General features: G+C 43.1%; 2 protein-coding genes across 3 annotated transcripts in view; one reads left to right on the top strand and one right to left on the bottom strand.

Moving 5' to 3' along the window:
• Cep95 (centrosomal protein 95) overlaps positions 1-15,763 on the bottom strand; it is a 31,122-nt gene extending 15,359 nt beyond the window's left edge. For both annotated transcript variants that reach the window (XM_023713926.1, XM_023713927.1), the window contains exons 1-7: positions 15,452-15,763; positions 13,922-14,050; positions 12,443-12,550; positions 8,377-8,487; positions 5,542-5,647; positions 4,764-4,879; positions 1,758-1,889 (exon numbers count right to left, since the gene is read on the bottom strand). In XM_023713926.1, coding sequence (XP_023569694.1) covers positions 1,758-1,889; positions 4,764-4,879; positions 5,542-5,647; positions 8,377-8,487; positions 12,443-12,550; positions 13,922-14,050; positions 15,452-15,470 — 721 coding nt within the window. In that variant the 5' untranslated portion in view covers positions 15,471-15,763. The remainder of the gene's footprint in view (positions 1-1,757; positions 1,890-4,763; positions 4,880-5,541; positions 5,648-8,376; positions 8,488-12,442; positions 12,551-13,921; positions 14,051-15,451) is intronic.
• A 535-nt stretch (positions 15,764-16,298) lies between these two features.
• Positions 16,299-19,040, top strand: part of Ddx5 (DEAD-box helicase 5) — a 5,387-nt gene continuing 2,645 nt past the window's right edge. The window contains exons 1-5 of the mRNA XM_004630171.3: positions 16,299-16,539; positions 17,760-17,925; positions 18,242-18,472; positions 18,605-18,670; positions 18,946-19,036. Coding sequence (XP_004630228.1) covers positions 16,496-16,539; positions 17,760-17,925; positions 18,242-18,472; positions 18,605-18,670; positions 18,946-19,036 — 598 coding nt within the window. The 5' untranslated portion in view covers positions 16,299-16,495. The remainder of the gene's footprint in view (positions 16,540-17,759; positions 17,926-18,241; positions 18,473-18,604; positions 18,671-18,945; positions 19,037-19,040) is intronic.

The raw sequence follows: 19,040 nt of genomic DNA, 5'->3' as shown, positions 1-19,040 counted from the left end.
TGCCTGGCAAGAGCAAATCCCTGGTACCACCAAAAAAAAAAGAATGTCTATGTAAATTATAGTTCATTCACATTTAGAAAACTGGTCAGTCATTAACAATGATTTTCGGGGCCGGAGAGATGGCTCAGTAGAATAAGCGCTTGCCTGGCAAGCTCAAGGGCCTGAGTTCAATCCCCGGTTCCGCAAAAAAAAAAAAACCAAAAAACTGATTTTCCCAATACAGAAGTATTGGGATAATCCCAATACAGAAGTCATAGAGAACCACAAGGAATGGGGCCTGGTCACAGCGACATGAACTTGTAATCCCAGCTACTCGTAAGGCTGCAGAGGGAAGATCACATGTTCAAGGCCAGCCTGGACAAGACCTTTCCTTAAAATAAAACTTTAGAAGGGCTAAATGAGCCTGACATGACGGTTTGTGTCTATACCCCCAGCACTCTGGAAGGCTAAGGCCTGTCTCAAAAAGTAAAATAAAACAGAAATGCAGCTCAGTGTTAAGGGTGCTGGATTCAATCCTCAGCACTACATAAATAAATAGGAGGGTTGGGCATAGAGTGCTTGTCTAACATGCATAGGCCTTGGGCCCAATCCTCATTTATAAACAAACAAAGGGAAAAAAAAAAAAAAAAAGGATGGGGCTGGTAGGATAGCTCAGCTGTCTAAAGCTCCTGCTTGGGCAAACTCAGTCAGGCGCAGGGGTCCGCGGTTTGATCCCCTGCACCACATACCGCACCAGACCCCCCCTTAAGGCAGGCTGAGCTGACCGAAAAAAAAAAAGAATCTTTAAAAATATATTAAAAAAAAAAAAAAGGAATAATAGTATTTTGTCACTCGTTATTAAGTTAAAGGTCGGCAACTGATATAAAGTATATCAGAGACTCATTGTCTTTATTTATTTATTTACTTTTGCAGAACCAGGGATTGAATTAGGGCCCTTGTGCTTGCCAGGAAAGCACTTATTCTACTGAGCCATCTCCCCGGCCCCGAAAGTCTCTAAGAAAAGACTTAGACAATAAAATAATGAACACAAAAATACGTGACCAAAAACCATCTAAAACAGAACTCAGGGGTACGGGGAGATAGCTCAGTAGAATAAGTGTTTGCCTGGCAAGTGCAGGGTCCTGAGTTCAACTCCCAGTACTGCAAAGAAAAAAAAAAAAAACAGAACTCAGAACTCATAATTGGGCTGGTAAGATGGCTCAGTGGTCTAAAGCACCTACTTGGAACAAGCTTGGCAAAGCACGGGGACCGCGGTTCAATCCCCCAGCACCACATGCCAGCCAGCCCCGCCCCCTGGTGGGCTGAGCTGGCCACACACACACACACACACACACACACACACATAAATAAAATTAGAAGAAAAAAAAAAGAACTCATAATTAAGGGCAGATTGTTACGAACAAAATCATACAAAACTAAAGAGGATGGCTGGGGAAGTAGCTCAGTTGTCTGAGTGTCTGCCTGGCAAGCACAGGACCTGTTTGATCCCTAGTACTGCATGCCGTGAAGACCCCACACTAAGCCGGCCACGGAAACTGCGTACGGTGGAGCACTCCTGTAATCCCAGTGCTGGGGAGGCTCAGACAGGAGGATTACTGTAAGTCTGAGCTGAGTAGTGAGACCCTGTACCAAATAAATAAATAGGAGTAACAAAGTATAGGACAGCAAAACTGAAAAACAAAGTAGAAATACCAAGCATCAGCTACTGCGCCTAACCAAGCAGTAACCTAAAGAACAAATAGCCCATCACAACTCACTATCTTCAACAAATGGTGCTGCATTCTTGGACAGGAAAATAGAGGAGGGTGAGTTCAACACGGCCTCATATGATATAGAACCCGGTGAGGCTAATGTTCTTTTATACTGAGCATCAACAGGGATCTGGGCACCTAGGAAAGAAAATATTAAAGGTAAATTCTTAAACTATCAAATAGTTTACTAAGTATTATACTAAAAACCAAGAGGAATAACAGTGTTGAAAGAACAATATTAGCCAAACAGGTTTAACATCAATTATTTTTACTGCTGTCACATAGTAAGATAATCAAGTTCTATAGCCCAGAATCCTTTATATAACCTGAAAACTGCTGTATTAAAACTTTCATATTGTGCTTCAGAAAAATAGGTGCCAAAATTATGGAAATGCTTAGTATTAGTATTATGTGACCACTTTTGGTTATGAAGAGACACTTGAGCAGGGTATGGTGGCACACACCTGCAATCCCAGCACTTGAAAGGCGACAGGAGATTGCTGCAAGTTCAAGGCCAGCCTGAACTACACAGTGAGACCCTGTCTCAAAAAAAAAAAAAAAAAAAAAAAAAAAACTTCCAAAAGCCCCCAAGAGACACTTGAAGTAGGAGTATAGAGAGTACCACAATCGGAGGCTGGGCAAGATACCTCAGGAGAATAAGCGCCTGCCTGCAAGGTCCTGAGTTCAATCCCTGGTACCGCAAAAAGAAAAAAGACCTAATAATACCATAATCAGAGAGTCCAGAAACTGAAGCCTACACTAAATGTCTATGAATGTATCCACCAGTTATCTGCTATCTCAATCTAAATATAAAAGGAAATTTCCAGAAACTCCTTTATCACATCAAACCCGAACACCATTGCCAAGTGTCTCTCCGCCTTTTCTCTGTTACCCAAAGTGTAATGAAAACAATTTCTCTTGCTCTTCGTAATCTGAAAACAAGTACAGGCTGAGAACCTCTTATCTAAAATGCTTGTGACCAGAAGTGTCTGAGATTGTAGAATATCTGCACACACATGAGCTACCACAGGAATGGAAGCCAACTCACCTGTACTTCATGTACATTTGTACACACAGTGTGGAAGTAATTTTCCACAATATTTTAGTGTACCTACACTTTGGCTGTGACCTGTTACATCAGGTCTCAGTGATTATGTCAGGTCAGTGTGATTTTACATTTGTGATGTCAAAACTTTCTCGAAGGCAGCTATGCTTACCACTATACCACCAACGCAGGCTGTCAAAAATTCTTGGACTTTGGAATATTTCAGATTTTTGGGTTAGAAATGCTCAACACAGTTTATTTTACTTTTTTTATAGTGTACCTTTTTCATGGCACTTGATATCACAGAACTCATTTCTGGAATCATTGTCCCTTCCATCTGATCAAAATAAGCAACTATCTTCAAAACTTTTTTTTCCTGTACAGGCCAGTGAGCCTACTAACAGGCACTCGACCAATGAGGTCTACTTCTAGTTCCTGTTGAAATAGGGTCTCACTAAATGGGTCAGGCTGGCCTCAAATCTGTGATCCTCGTGCCTCAGCCCCCCAAAGAGCTATGATTACAGGTATATGCCACCACATCTGGCCAACAAACACTCTAAATACACTTGACTGATCATCCTATATTGCTCATCCCAAAAGGAAGCACATACTTTGGCCTACTGTCTGACCTTCTGACTTGGGTTTTTGGAGCCTAATTCCTTGGAATGCACCACCTACTCCTACTTGGAATCAGAGAACCAGTGCTGGAAGGAACTTCAGACATGGCTTGGTTCACTTCTCACCCAGGGGCTCTGAGAAGATGAGACCCTACCCAAAGTAACATATCCAATAGCAGAGTCTGGAAAGTGACAAAGCCTACTTCTCAATCTCAACTTAAGGTACTTAATACCACACTAACATGCTTGTCTTTCTATCAGAAATAATTATTTTGGTGCAGGTCTTTTTTTTTTTTTTTCTGTTTTAAAAGGTAATTTTACCCTGTATTTTAGTTATCACATCATACTTACTAGCAGCCCTCATCAGGAGAACATAAGCTCCACAAAGGCAGGGACTCTATCTGCTTTGTTTCCCACTCATCACCACTGCCCAGCAGAGAAGGCCCTGAATACTGAGTCAGTGCAACATGGCTCCTTTGTCAGAAACTTTTTCCATAACAAACTCTAAGTTACCTTAGAATGTGTGAATGGTGTTACAAAAAGAGGGGCTACACAGTGTAAACACAGCATCAGAGTCTGAGGCAGAGGGTAAGTGGAAAACTGAGGGGTGTCTGCTAGGAACAGGAAGAGGAAAAGCCCCAGCGTATGACAGCAGAGGGGAACCGAGCAGCCGGGTGGGCAGCGCAGCGGGTGAGACAACTGGAGGAAGGGGAACTGAGGGGAGAGATGCTCGGAGCTGCCATGCAGAGACAGCACACTGTCGGGGACGTGGCCTGCTGCCTGGAAGAAAAACTGCCACTGGGAATACAAACTTGTTGCAATAATGAAAAAAGGTGAACCAATTCGTTTGGGAAAATACAGATGAGTATTCTGGCCGAATGTGATGGTGCATGCCTGCAATCCTAGCACTCAAGGAGGCTGAGGCAAGGGGGTCACAAGTTCAAGCCAAGCCTGGTTAGCTATCAGCAAGATCCCCTCTCAAACTTAAAAACAGGGCTGGGGTGAAGGCCCTGAGGTCAATCCCCAGAACTTAAAGAAAGAGGACTACTCCGAAAGTGTGACTGGACTATGAAGTGTATCCGGAATTGTCCTCCTAGGATGTCAGGTCCCACAAGTGACAACCTTGAATTTACTTACCTGCCTTGGACTCACTGCCATGTGCCTGTGAACACCACCTGCCTGTAAATGTTCGTATTTAGTAGGTAATGGCCAGCATTCTTAAGTGTGATGCTAACATTCCCAAAGGACTCTATCCTCCTCAACTTGTAAGACTGTAACTCTATGAATTATACTTGTATATTGAATTGTAACCTTTTTGCTAATTTGCCATTTGAAGTTTTAAGTACTTACTGCTACTTCTTAGAGAAAAGGTGTGTGCTGTGTCTCCAAGTCGAATTAGTTCACCAGTGGACTCGGTTTCGTCTTCATCCCAAGATGGGCCCCAAGCCTCAGGTGAGAAAGAGCACCTGAAAGAGGTCTCCCACTGACTGGCCAGCCTGACCACAACAAGCCCCTCCTCCCACCGACAGCCCAGCAGGCTGCTCCACACAGCTGGCCACTGGCAGAAGCAGAACAGCGGAAGTGGGTCTGGGCAGGTAGCTCCAAGCTGGAGAGTGCGCCTAGCATGCTGGATTCAGTCCCTCCCACCACAAAAAAGAAAAAAGAAAAGAAAAAGAAGACAGACTCTCCCTTTTGTTATCACTTCCTACTGCTTGTGATTCATTCTGACAGGTATTAGAGTGGTAAAGACAGCTCTGTGTAGTATCAAGGGTCAAACAGGATAAATACATAGAGAATAGCAAACACTGATAAGTTAAGGGTATAGCAGTACACTGCAGTCTCAGAAGGGTGCTAATTTTGCTTTAAATATCCCTGAATTGTTCACTTCTGTACTTAATGTTTTTTTAAAAATGTATGTTAAGCACACAGAGGTTGAAACAGGAGGATCCTGTGAGGTTGAGGCCAGCCTGGGCTATAAATGTGAGCTCAGACCAGCCTGAACTGCAGAGTGAGACCCTGTCTCAAAAAGACAAAAAAGAAACAAAGTAAAAATATATGTTATGTTAAATTAAAAAAGAAAATTGAAGCATAACTTGCTTTGAGAAAGTTCAGAGACACTGGCAGCTACCTTTCAAAAGAAACCCTTTTCCACGGTGACTTAGGCTCCTTAGGACTCTCTACCTCTTCCAAAGGATCTGCTCCATGGCATTCTTTAAAATGCTGTGTAGCTTCACCTGTTTAGAACAGATTAAAAACAATACCAAAACACCTAAGTTAATACAGTACCACTTTTTTGTGTATGGAAAGCTGAAAAGGAGAGGGCAGTGAGGCACCCCCAGCCTGTCATGGTAAACTATGCTCCCATGACTGTGAAATTAGAAAATAATGAGTTATTCACATCCACAAAGAAACATCAGGCGTGATGCTTTCAATCAGGGTCTACAGTTGTACGCAACCGTGTTTAATTCTTTATACTAGGTGTTCAGCTCATTAAGATGGCAGGAAAACATGACTATACCAACTTTAAGATCCAGGACAGTTATGTCTTAGGCAAAGAGGCAGACCACACCAAGGCACGAAGTTTTCCTATGACTACTGAATGTGTTTACAGCTGTCTCCCTGGTTTGAATACAGATTTCTCTGAAAACACTAAACATGACCCACATCTTGGGAATCCTCCCAAAGTACCCAGACCTGCATTATAGTAAACTTTTTTTTTTTTTTTTTTGCGGAACTGGGGATTGAACTCAGGTTCTTGCACTTGCCAGGGAAGCACTTATTCTACTGAACCATCTCCCCGGCCCACAGTAAACATTTTCTGAAATTAAAAAAATATTTCACGTGCCAGCCCCGCCCCCAGGGCATGCTGAGACTGTGACTGAGACTGGGCAGGGTGGCACACACCTGTAATTCCAGCACTTGGGAGGCTGTAAACAGGAGGATCACTGCAAGTCCCATCTACAAAGAGACCCTGTACACCCTATCCTAAATACAAAATAAAATAAAATATAAATATAAAAATATAGGGGATGGGGAGATGGCTCAGTGGAATAAGCGCTTCCCTGGCAAGCGCAAAAGCCTGAGTTCAATCCCCACTTCCACAAAAAAAACATATATTTCAAGTGTGGTACCTTTGAATCTTCCAGTCTTTAAATCTCTTTAGCGGCAACTAAATTAAGGTAGGGAATTATCCCTCACTAAGGACTAAGATTAATTTCAAATGACATAATTATAGCTCAGCCTCCCTATCACCAATGGAAAAGTAGGAAGGCTAAATCTTCCCAAAGTTTTTGCTGTAACTTGTATTAGAATTTATGTTAATGGCCAGGAGAGAGCTCAGCAGATGAAGCACCTGCCTGACAAGAGCAAGGACCCAGGTACACTCCCCGGTATCGCAGCGCCAGCCCCACACCCAGCTGGCCACTGAAACCAGGTGTGGTGGCGCATGCCTATAATCCCAGGGATGGGAAGGCTGAGACAGGAGGATCACTATGAGTCTGAGCTATATAGCAAGACCCTGAACCAAGCAAAACAAAAAAAAAGAAAAAGAAAATCCCAGTAATTATTATTACTGTTAACTTTTTTTAAATGTAACTTTGCAATATCAGAGTAGATTATAGATCTGGACCACATACACACACGCACACAAAACGTATATAATATTCAATCCATGCCAAACATTATTTACATAATCTGTTAAAATATAGTTTCTTTCTGGGCAAGAATAACAATTCAGTGAATACTCTTTTTTTCTTTCTTTCTTTCTTTTTTTTTTTTTTCAGAGCTGGGAATTGAACTCAGGCCCTTGCACTTGCCAGGTAAGTGCTCATTCAACTGAGTTATTTCCCCAGCCCTTCAGTGAATACTCTTAAGCACTTTTATTTAGCAGTATTTCCTTGGGATAAATGTAGGGTTCATGTATCAAAGATGATAAATAGCTCTCTCTTTTTTTTTTTTTTGATAAATAGCTCTTAAGCACTGCTGCTATTATTTAAATAACCATAACCATCTTGGGTAAAAATAAAGCAATAGTGATCCTAAGAAAACTAATATTTCTCAGTACAAACTGTTACAGCTTAGGGAGCTGGGTTACTCAGAGGAAGATAAAAATATTCAAGCTAGGGGCCGGGGAGATGGTTCAGTGGAATACGCGTTTGCTGGCAAGTGCAGGGGCCTGAGTTAAATCCCTGGTTCCACCAAAATAAGGAAAAAAAAAAAAAAAATTCAAGCTACAAAATACCAGGATGAGCTGAGGATAAAGATGTTCTTCCTATGGATCCCTCCATGTTACTCAAATATATAATATAAGATGGTAGGGATGGGATAGAGCTCAGCGGCACGAATATCTACCTGCCGAGTGCAAGGTCCTGACTATGATGCCCAATGCCAAAAAGAAAAAATATTTATATATGAAATGGTAGTTCTAACAGTTTTAGAGTAAGTAATTTCATAATTTCATGCTATAATAGGACAGTAAATGGTTCAGGCAGAAATTTACCCTTCTACTATAAACTAGTTTTAAAATGACTTATAGGGCCGGGGAGATGGCTCAGTAGAATAAGCGCTTGCCTGGCAAGCACAAGGGCCTGAGTTCAATCCCAGTCCCCCCCCCTCAAAAAAAAAACTTCTAAGCAATATCCAAATCAACAAAGGACTTGATCACAGTCTAGGTCAGAGTTTAGAACCATCTGAAACAGAAATAAATGGGCAACAGTTCCTATTGAAGGGACTATTCAAGTTGTTCGGATAAAACCACTGGAAATTTGTAATGAAATCTACCAGGTATATTATATCAATGATTCTGCTTTCTAAGAACAGCAGGCAAAAGGGAGGGACATACTATTAAAACACAACCATAGGTCAAAGCAATTTTTGTGTGGTGCTGGAAATCAGAGCCCAGAGCCCTGAGCAAGCTGAACACGTGCTGTCCCCAAGCTCTGCCCTCCTCCACCCTGACACTTACTTTTCTCGTAAGATGCTTCACTGATGTGTTCTGTCAGATACTCCAGCAACCCATCAAATATTTCTAGGAGATTCTTGATAGATTCTTTATCTCCTTTCACTATATTTTCTCCTGAATACAGAATACAGAGGGGTTAAAACCTTTACCCTATACACCTGAAAGTCTCACTCTTGAAATGGATGTAACATTTTCAGTAATGCATGGATTACAAAGGCTTAATATTGTTATTCCTGCTTAATTATATCTGAAAAATAACAAGAGCATATTTCACTTTTTAAGAAGCAAAATAAGTGGACTTAAGAAAACATTCTCTAGTAAGAATCATACCAACATATAAAGTAGTAAGGCAGAGCTCTGTTGGATTGGTGAAAAGAAAATGACACAAGACAGCCAGGTAGGGCCGGGGAGATGGCTCAGGAAAATAAGCACTTCCCTGGCAAGTGCAAGGGCCTGAGTTCAATCCCCGGTTCCGCAAAAAAAAAAAAACCCGCAGCCAGGCAGGGCCGGGGAGGTAGCTCAGTAGAATAAGCACTTGCCTGGCAAGTGCAAGGGCCTGAGTTCAATCGCCAGTACCACAAAAAAAAAAAAAAAAAGCCAGGCAGATGGTACACACCTACAATCCCAGCATTGGAGAGGCTGAGGCAGGATGATCACTGTGAGTTCAAGGCCAGCTTGGAATACACAGTGTGTTGAAGACTAGCTTGAACTACATAGTAAGACCCTGTTACGGTTTGTGTCTAGTTGTCCCCTCCAAAGCCTCATGCAGTTATGGGGTGGCTTCTAGAGTCTGTGATTAATTCATGATCCAATGCTGGGATTGCGGGTGTGCGTGCCGCCCCGCCCTGGGCGGACAGCCTGGATGCAGTATCAGAGAGGGCGGGAGGCTTGCTCAGTGCAGCAGCCGCTGCCCCTCCCTTGGCTCTCTGCGGTTTTCCACCACCATGAACGGCTGCCCTCTGCCATATGCCGCTCTGCCTTGGAGCCAGCCTAGTATGGACTGAAACCTCCACTAACTGGGAGCTAAATAAACCTTTCCTTCCTTGATTTTGGGTATCAGGTATTTTGTTCCAGAAACAAGAGAAAAGTAACCAAGACACACCCTATCTCAAAGAACAAAGGCAGAAGAGAACATTTCAGATTGTAAGATCCTACTTCTAGAATGGTTTGTTCAAAAGACAATAGCAGAATAGTATAATTGCAAAACAAAATAACGAGATAATTTCACCAGTAATTCCTGTTCTTATTAAAACCTCATCTGCAAGATTTGAGTACCAGCACCACAAAACCAAAACAAAACAAAACAAAAACTCTCATCAATGCTTTTGGTTTCTTTTTAAAAAATTTCTGCATATAAAACCCTTTTTATTTTTCCTCCATCCTCAACCTCTAATACTTCCACTTAGGACTCAGAAATTAACTTTTAAATCTAGGCATGGTGGCACACACCTGTAATCCCAGTACTTAGGAGGCTGACACAGGAGGACTGCTGCAAGTTCAAGGCCAGCCTGGACAAGGCGAGACACTGTCTCAAAAATAACTAAATTTAAAAAATAAATAAGTGACAATACGAAGTTAATCTCTAAATGGTCCCTATCCCAGTACCTACCCCATAACATGTTCAAATGAATAAAAATGAGCTGGCAAATGCATGAAAACCTAACGTTTATTATTTACAATGGACTTCAATCAACATCAGCTATGAATGGAATTTAACTCTTGCAATGTGTTGGTTATCTTTTGGGATATCATGCTTAGCAGTCACAAGTTCAAACCAGTGTGCAGGAGGCTCAGAAGGAATTCTATGTTTTTTAGGAGCAGGAAATTTTGAGCCAGGCATGGTGGTATATGCCTATAATGCCAGCACTTGGAAGGCCAAGGCAGGAGGATCACCTCAAGTTTCAGGACAGCCTGGGCTACTTAGTGAGTCCAGGCCAGCCTGAACTGCATGACAAGACACTGTCTTTTAAAAGAAAGAAACAAGAAGGATTTAAAAAAAAAAAAAAAAGTAGGATATTTTATTGAGGAAGAGACACCCTGAGAAAGATGGAAGGGGACCCAGAAAATGGGCTGCAGCTAGAATTTCCTATGTGAGAGTCTCTAGCCATGATACAAAACAAATGCAAACCAGAAATTTGATGTTTTATATTACTACAAGAAGAAATAGCAGCTTAACAGGTCTATATCCTGCTTAAAATAATGAACCAGAAATCTTGTTTTCAAGCCCTGTGTTTTTCTGGCTTTATTAGTATACTCCAAGGGCAGACTCAGTACCTTTGAGTTTCCAGGATGGGGAACTACTCTGCCAACTAAGACTGCCGGCCAGAAGCGCTGCTTCACGGTAAAGGGGAAACTGCTTTGAAACAAATACAACAAGGGGAAAGGTGCTCTGCAGTCTACTAAAGAAAGTAAACAATTTTTTAATTTTTCATCCAAATGCATGATCTGTCAGGGGCAGATATGTAAACTTTACTACAATATATTTTAAAAGCATAAATACCAGGAATTGCCCTATTCAATGTGATTAAGGAATTACAAATTGCTAAACAATAAAATATAGGGAAACTCTATAGACTTCTTCCTTAAATTATTTCCAAACTGATTTACCATTTAGAAGTAAACTCAAAATACAAGAGTAGTTTTGCCAAACTGTGTGGGTTTTTTTTAATGATTTTACTGAGAAACAAATAGCAATGAGACAGTTTCAAAACCAATTAGTAGGACAGTTTCAATAATTAATACATTGCATACTGTTGTCTTCTTAGTGGCTATTCATAGTAGAAGATGCAGACATGATATCCTGTCCACAAATACTATTAGAACAAATCTTTCTATTCACTGAATTAAGAGAAAGTAGCTGTATATCTATCCTAACTTTTGAATATACAGATACAAAATGGTCCTTTATTTGTATCCCCTTTTTGTTTAGTTTTGTCAGAGAAGGGTATTCCATTGTCATTTAAGTATTTTAGATGTGTGAATTCAGCAAAATATTCCAATATAGTCCAGTAGTCCATAATAGTAATGGGTTTTCTATAGGACTGAAATGTCAGAACTGTGTTCTTAAGAGACATAAATGATCTATCAAATTAACATTCATCTCCTTTACTGTCAAAAAATAGATCAACAGTAAAGCCTTCTCTCATTAACTTGAAATAATTGGCTGGAATAATAATTATCCTTTACTATCTACAAATATAAGGATTTATGAAAGTATTGGCTTTGAAATACAGCATAAACACTTCATCTGTGTGAAAGTTTCAAAAAACAGCTTATATTTTTGGAAGATTTAGAATACGTAAATTTTCTCTCATACTACATATTAGAGATTGTTCTGCTAAAATTAAACCTTTTATAGCCAAGAGTAGTTCACTTTTCAGAGCTTTCAAAATGTATTTAACCAGTCCCTATTAATAGGTATTTAGGTATTTCTAACTTTTAGCTACATTAACATGCATAACTGGCATGCTCTAAAGTAACAAAACAGCCAGAAGCTGAGGTAGGACGATTATAGAGACTGAAGCCAGCCTAGTCCACACAAGTGGGTTCAAGGCCAGCCTGAACTACATGGCAAGATCCTGTCCAAAAACGAGACATTATAATAATAAAACATAAAAACATAACTCAATGTACTTCTGATCCAGATCCGGCACAAACTAAATGTCTGACTGTTCTGGTAAAGCTCGCTCTCACCTGGCGGTCTCTGCCTATGGTTGACTGTCCCCGGTCAGTCTTAGTTCATCTATTTCATAAGCTCACACATTTGATTCATTAAACATTGTCAGGGCTGGGGAGATAGCTCAGGAAAATAAGCATTTGCCTGGAAAGCACAAGGGCCTGAGTTCAATCCCCAGTTCCACAAAAAAAAAAAAAAAAGATTGAACTTTAGGCCAGGGAGATGGCTCAGTAGAATAAGCGCTTGCCTGGCAAGCACAAGGGTCTGAGTTCAATCCCCCGGTTCTGCAAAAAAAACAAAACAAAAAAAAAAAAAACATTGTCTACGATTCTACCTGACAACATTCTACTAATGTGCACAATCAGATACACTAATGCTTACAGATACACTAACCTGTTATGTGAGACAAGCTGACCTGCAGGTAATCCAAGGCCAATGAATCAATCACTGCTTGTACATTGTGGGCCTCATCTTCTTGACTCTTGGGAACAGCAATGAGGTCTTGGGAAACAATTAAATTAGTTTGCATCTACTTGCTCCAAGTTTTCATCTACTTGTCTCTGATCAGGTGACAAAGTAAACTCAATGCCTACAAAAGCAAGCTCTGCACAAAGAGAATAAACTATAGTACAGATAAGTTAATAAAGCCTAAATTGTACACAGCTGAACCTTTACTGGTTGCATATCTGATTGAACCTCTCAGTATGGAGCATACATTTGTTAACTATTTACTACACCTATAATATGAACATGCTATACAGAAAGCACCCTGAAAAGGAAGATAGAGAGGTGTGAAATTCCAATAGATGCTAATATTTTAAGAAAAAATAAGACATGAATTGAGACTTTAATCTGTAACTGTGGACTACTCTCCATGAAAGAAAAAACTAGAAAGCAAGTATTCAAGGAGGGTATTTGTTTGTTTGAGAGACAGGGTCTCATTATGTAACTGAAGCCACCCTGGAATTTGCTATGTAGCTCATTTGGTCTCAAACTTACAATCAACCTCCATCAAGCCCAACACAAAAAAGGTTCTTACATATCTAGCTACAAAAATCCACAGGTATTAATTGGTATTAAAGGTTTTAAAAGTCAGTACAGATCAGAATATAATAATACAAAGTCAAATTTGGTACTAAGATGAGCCCTTGAAAAGAGGACTAGATCAAATATGTTAGCTAGAGACCATCTCTTATTCCAGGAATTGCTGAGGGAACTAATTCACACTAATAATGTAAAAAGTATACAGATCCTGTTTTATAGTACTTAATGGTATAAATAAGTAGAAGCAGTAAAGGGATCTATGGATAAGGATGCTGAGATACTTAACCAAGAGCACAAGGAAATGCTGTCTCTCTGAAAGAAATATGCAAGATACAAATTTGCAAGATGGTAAGACCCTGGGTGTGATGCTGCACAATATCATCCTAATACTTACAGGATGAAGCAGGTGAATTGCTTCAAGTTCCAGGCCAGTGTGGGTTGTATAGTGGGTTCACAACCAGCCCAGAATACATAGTGAGAACCTATCTCACCACCCCTCCAAAAACAAATTAATTGTGTTGTTAATAAATTCTTATCTATAATACAAAGTAATAGAACCCCAAAAATTCCAGGTTCCATTCAATTGTAGAACCTTTAAAGATATATTTACCAGAATGGTCTGACATTGGGTATGATCAAATTAAGTGTTTAACCTCATTTGATCAAAATTAGAATTATGTGTGGGTCCTACAAGGTATTCATTCATAAGGTAGTAAATACCATATTTGGACAGAAATAAGGCAGAAAAAGCCAAAATTTTATAAATACTTAAGGACCTAACTGGCCTAGAACATGGACACAGTTACTTTCACTTTTCAGTACCCTTACCTGGTACCTTTTCTCCCAAAATGGATTGGTAAAGAGCAATAAAAACATTAGCATCACAATCTTCAAGTTCATGTAGCCTCAGATGTATGTGACATTTACAAAGAAGGTTATTGGCAATGGTTACCCACTCTGTTGGGGGAAAAAAATCAGTTTTCAGTAGCATTAGAAAAAATCAGGCACACATTTTAAAAACCATCAATCCCCTACAAAAACAGGCATTGAACTTGATGTAAAATTAAGGAATTTGTTACAGAACTTTGTGTGTGTGTGTGTGTGTGTGTGTGTGTGTGTAACCAGGGATTGAACTCAGGCTCTTGAGCTTATTCTACTGAGCTATCTCCCGGCCCCCTTGTTACAAAGTTTAAAGACCCTCCCAGGCAAGATTTCTAAAAGATTTACTGTTACAACCTAAAAACTCGTGTACCAGTGATTTTTATTTTATACATTTTCAGTTAAAACATTTCAAAGTAAATACCATAGCACAGACAGTTTTTAAATAACCTTAGGTTATCAGAAACTAATGGAGGTGGCTTCAAATTCCCAACAGTATTAGTTGTGTTTCTACCCAATTATTTTGTGCAAGTCAGGACCTCTCTAATGACCAAATAGGTGATTAATTTAGGCTGTTAAAATCTGGGATAACGCCAGTACGGACGTATTTGTTTTCTTTTTTAAAAATTATGTTTGATGTATATGAAAGAAAATAAAAAACAACCCTAAGCTCAGAACTAGTACATTACCAACAGTGCTAAAATTCTTTGGGAAATGCACATTTGCCTCCCGCAGACAGCACCAGACTTGCCAAGGTTACTGGTTTCTTGACTAATGCTAAGTTGGAAAGTCTGCAACACCTATGTCCCGAAATGGCTAGTTATAAAGAGGAAAGTACTTTAGTACTGGGTCTCCAGGATGCTGCGGGCGTGTCCTGGGGACAAATGAGCCTACATTGGTGGCACGCACGGCATCCCTTCTTATTTATGTACCCTCTGCTCAGAGCTGAGCAAGCCGAGATGACCGCTTTGTACGCCATCCCGGAAAAACGGATGAAAGCGTCCCAGACAACCCAATCGATTCGCTTTTCAAAAGCCGTTTTAGACAAAGACGGAAACTTCGGGAGGCAACGAAGACAAAAAAGTACCACTGTTTTACTTCGACAGGGGCTTAAGAGTATCTTAAAAGCACGGTCTCAAAAGCTCAGAACGTAGGTTCAGCCTCAGTCCCCGCAAAGCAAGAGCAGAAAGCTAACCATCTCAGAGCAACCCAGGGGAGGACGCGCTCCGTCCGGAGGCCCGGGCAGCAGCCTTCGACCCCCACCGGCCTCGCCGCAGGGCCCCGCACACTCGGGCGCCGTCCCACAGCCTTTAAAAAAAGGGGGGAATGAGGCTGAGATCTACACACAGAACCCGACACAGGGTGTCTGACAGCACAGAGCCTCGGCAGCAGCTCAGACCCAAAGAAAGCGGGCCCGAAGCATTCGGAAGGTTGGAGTGTTGCAGTTCACACACACTGGGATTCCGAGCCGAGACTCACCAGTCTCCGAGCCGGCCATGTCGCGGAGAAAAATTGCCGCCGGACTCTACAGCCTGCGCGCGAGCGACGGTGTCCAGGAAGGGCCGTTCCGCGCGAACGCCGCGCGGGTGGGGGGGGAGACGGCGCAACCAGTGGGGGAAGGAGAAAAAAGGGGGAAAGGACGTTAAAACGGCTTCTCGCCGCTGATTGGTCATCAGAGAAGCACTTCCTTTCGCAGCACGCGCCTAGGTGGCAGTTTGCGGGCTGAAGACCACATTCCTCGAGGGTAAGAGCTCGCCAGAAAACCTCAGGGCGACGGGTGGGGCAGTCCAGGTAACCCCGTAGCCCTGACGGTCTCACCCGAGCCTTAGAACTGCCACTTCCGGAGAGCCACTGCACTGTAGCTTTGAGTATTCCTCCGCCGACGTCAAAAGAGGAAATAGTGCGCTCCTCTTGCCAGGCGGGGACGGTCACGTGACAACGTCAGGCGCCGCCTCCCGGTCTCATTTGGTTATGGGCGTGGGAGCTCTGCGGACGTAAACATCTCCAAAGTAGGGAGTGGGTTGGTTTTCATTGGTCATTTAATCGCCTGACTGGGTCTGGAAAAGGACAAAGTGGCTCACTTGAAATGTGGGAGGACTAGCAAAAGGTGAGGTCAAAAGAGTAAAATGAGGCCTTGCGGTAGATGAGCCCAGCCATGAAGGGATGGGGAAACGGGCAACTGAGGGAACGGGCGCGGGGGAGGGGCAGGAAGATGGCGGATTCCGGAACGCCGGCGGGCGTTGCGGCCTCTGCGCAGGGGGCGGGGCGATTAGGGAGTGGGGTGGCTCCCAGCATTCCTAGCGGCGGAGGAGGCGGCCCAGGCTATAAAACCGGCTGCCGGCACCCAGTCGGCACCTCATTCATTTCTGCCGGCCTCCGGTTGCGTAGCTCCGGCGCTTGTCATCGTAGTCCCTCCGCCGCTGCCGCCCCCGAAAGGCTTCGCTAACGCAGAGGCCACTTCCAGCGATTCGTCGCACCCGATTCTCTTCACTTTGTTCCTCGCCAACCGCAACCATTGACGCCATGTCGAGTTACTCGAGCGACCGGGACCGCGGCCGGGATCGAGGGTGAGTGGGAGCTGACCTGTCAGGCCGGCGAGGGGGGATGGGAGGGCGGGTGGGAGCGTCGCGCGGAGGTCGGCCTTTCCGCCTCTAGTCCTACGGCCGCCTCGGTCGAAGGTTTTGCGCCATTTTGATGAATAAAAGGACGCCGAGGAAAATTGTCTCAACCTCGCTTTTTGTTAGGGAGTGGGGGGGCCCAGGAGCTATCGGGGCCTCGGTCGCTCGGGAGCTATTAGGAGAGCCGAAGGAGCCTCTCTCAAGAGGGCATCGCGGCTCCCGGAGGCGCCGCCGTTGGGTGCAATCGTGGGGGAGGTCTTTTGGGGACCCCGAGAATTCATTGGAAAGTGTCTTCCGAGGCCGTCGGTGCGGTTGCGGGGAGGCCGGCGCTAGCCGAGTCGCGGAGTGGCTGAGCCGCGGATACAAAATGCCGGCCTCGGACATGGCGGCGGCGCCTTTGTTACCCCGCCCGGCGGAGGAGCTCAAAATGGCAGCGTCGGGAAAATGTGGCGCAGAGAGAAATGCGAGACAAAGGGGGAAGCGCCGCCCCAGCGGGAACGCCGCCCGGCCGGCTCCGCCCGGGCCGGGACTCCTCCCCCGGTCGCCGTCGGCTCCTCCTTCTCCTTTCCTGTAGTTATATAATTTTGCTGCCTCGTTCGGGAGCGCCAACGCGCGAGTCCCCCGACCCAGGGCCCCTGCCAGAGCGCGCGGCGAAACCCTCCTGCTTCTGGCCCCTCGGTGCCTGTGACCAGCAGCTCCTTTTGCGTGAAAACAGTCGTAAAAATCACCGCGTAGTTAGGCCCCACCCGCCGTGTTTTCCTAGGCGCTTCATTCTTAGGATCGTGGGGAAATCTGATAGATAGCATCTACGAGATGCTGTCAATTGCAGTCTGAACTTGGGGTTTCAGAGCAACGGGTTTCGACCCAGTCAGTACTGCATAGTTGGAATAGAACAAACAATATATGAGATGCCAGTTGACAAAATGACTGTCATAAAGGACTCAGGTTGCATACTTTTAGAAAGCTAAACGGGGCGTGGTGGCGCATGCCTGTAATTACAGCACCAGCGAGGCTGAGGCAGGAGGATCTTTGCGAGTTCGAGATCAGCTTGGGCTGCATAGGGAGACCTTGTCTTTCAAAAAACAAACTGTTGCTAAGCAATGAAAAGCATGAATACAAATACTAGTATAGATGTTTGAGAAATATGAATAACTTTTGTTTAATTTCAGGTTTGGGGCACCTCGATTTGGAGGGAGTAGAGCAGGTCCTCTGTCTGGAAAGAAATTTGGAAATCCTGGTGAAAAACTAGTAAAAAAGAAGTGGAATCTTGATGAACTGCCGAAATTTGAGAAGAATTTTTATCAAGAACACCCAGATTTGGCTCGTCGCACAGCAGTGAGTACTTTCATATGGTTTCTTCAGGCGGTAACTTAGTAATGCTTTTTACTAAATCAGAATGGGACAGATAACTAACTTGAAAGACTAGGTATAAATTTATTTATCTGGTTGAGCATAGTAGGATAGGTGGTTTTTAAAATACTTGGATTTGGGGCTGGGGAGATGGCTCAGTAGAATAAGCGCTTCCCTGGCAAGCACAAGGGCCTGAGTTCAATCCCTCGTTCCAACTAAAATAAAGTACATGGATTTTCATATGTCAGTATGGTTTCTAGCTAAGGAAGTCATGACATTTACAAAAATTACTGTTTTGCAGCAAGAGGTGGAAACATACAGAAGAAGCAAGGAAATTACAGTTAGAGGTCACAACTGTCCAAAGCCAGTTTTGAATTTCTATGAAGCAAACTTCCCTGCAAATGTCATGGATGTAATTGCAAGGCAGAACTTTACTGAACCCACTGCTATTCAAGCTCAGGGATGGCCAGTTGCTCTAAGTGGATTGGATATGGTTGGAGTGGCCCAGACTGGATCTGGGAAGACACTGTCTGTAAGTTAAGAGTTGAGTTGCATTGGTAATTCTTGAGTTGCTGGGTGGTAAATGCCAGCACCCAATGGGAATAAAAACAGCATTTTAAAATGATCTGTTTAGAATGATTTGTCCTTCTTCTCTACCCAATAGTACTTATTGCCTGCCATCGTCCACATCAATCATCAGCCATTCCTAGAGAGAGGTGATGGGCCTATTGTAAGTATAATTTTTTTAAGTTTTATGGTCAGAAGGATACTACAGGGACTTGCAGAAGCACAGTGAAAGTTCTAATTCAGGATGCTTTTATATAGAGATTTGTCAGTGCAGCATAGGAAGGGTGTACCAGTACAAATTAGCAGCTTAAAAATAATCCACACCTGGGTTCAGTCCACAGCTCCCCTTTCCCCACTGCAAAAAAAAAGTAGTTAACCAAAGAAACAAAACTAATAGTTACCTAAGTCAATGCTGAAAGCTGCTCTTCTTTCTTTAAGTGTTTGGTGCTGGCACCAACTCGGGAACTGGCCCAGCAGGTGCAGCAAGTAGCTGCTGAATACTGCAGAGCTTGTCGTTTAAAGTCTACTTGCAT

Source organism: Octodon degus, unplaced genomic scaffold (assembly GCF_000260255.1).
Source record: "Octodon degus isolate 3935 unplaced genomic scaffold, OctDeg1.0 scaffold00033, whole genome shotgun sequence".
NCBI lineage: Eukaryota > Metazoa > Chordata > Mammalia > Rodentia > Octodontidae > Octodon > Octodon degus.
Note: the sequence above shows the minus strand (reverse complement) of the source record. Positions and strands in the feature narration are given on the sequence as shown.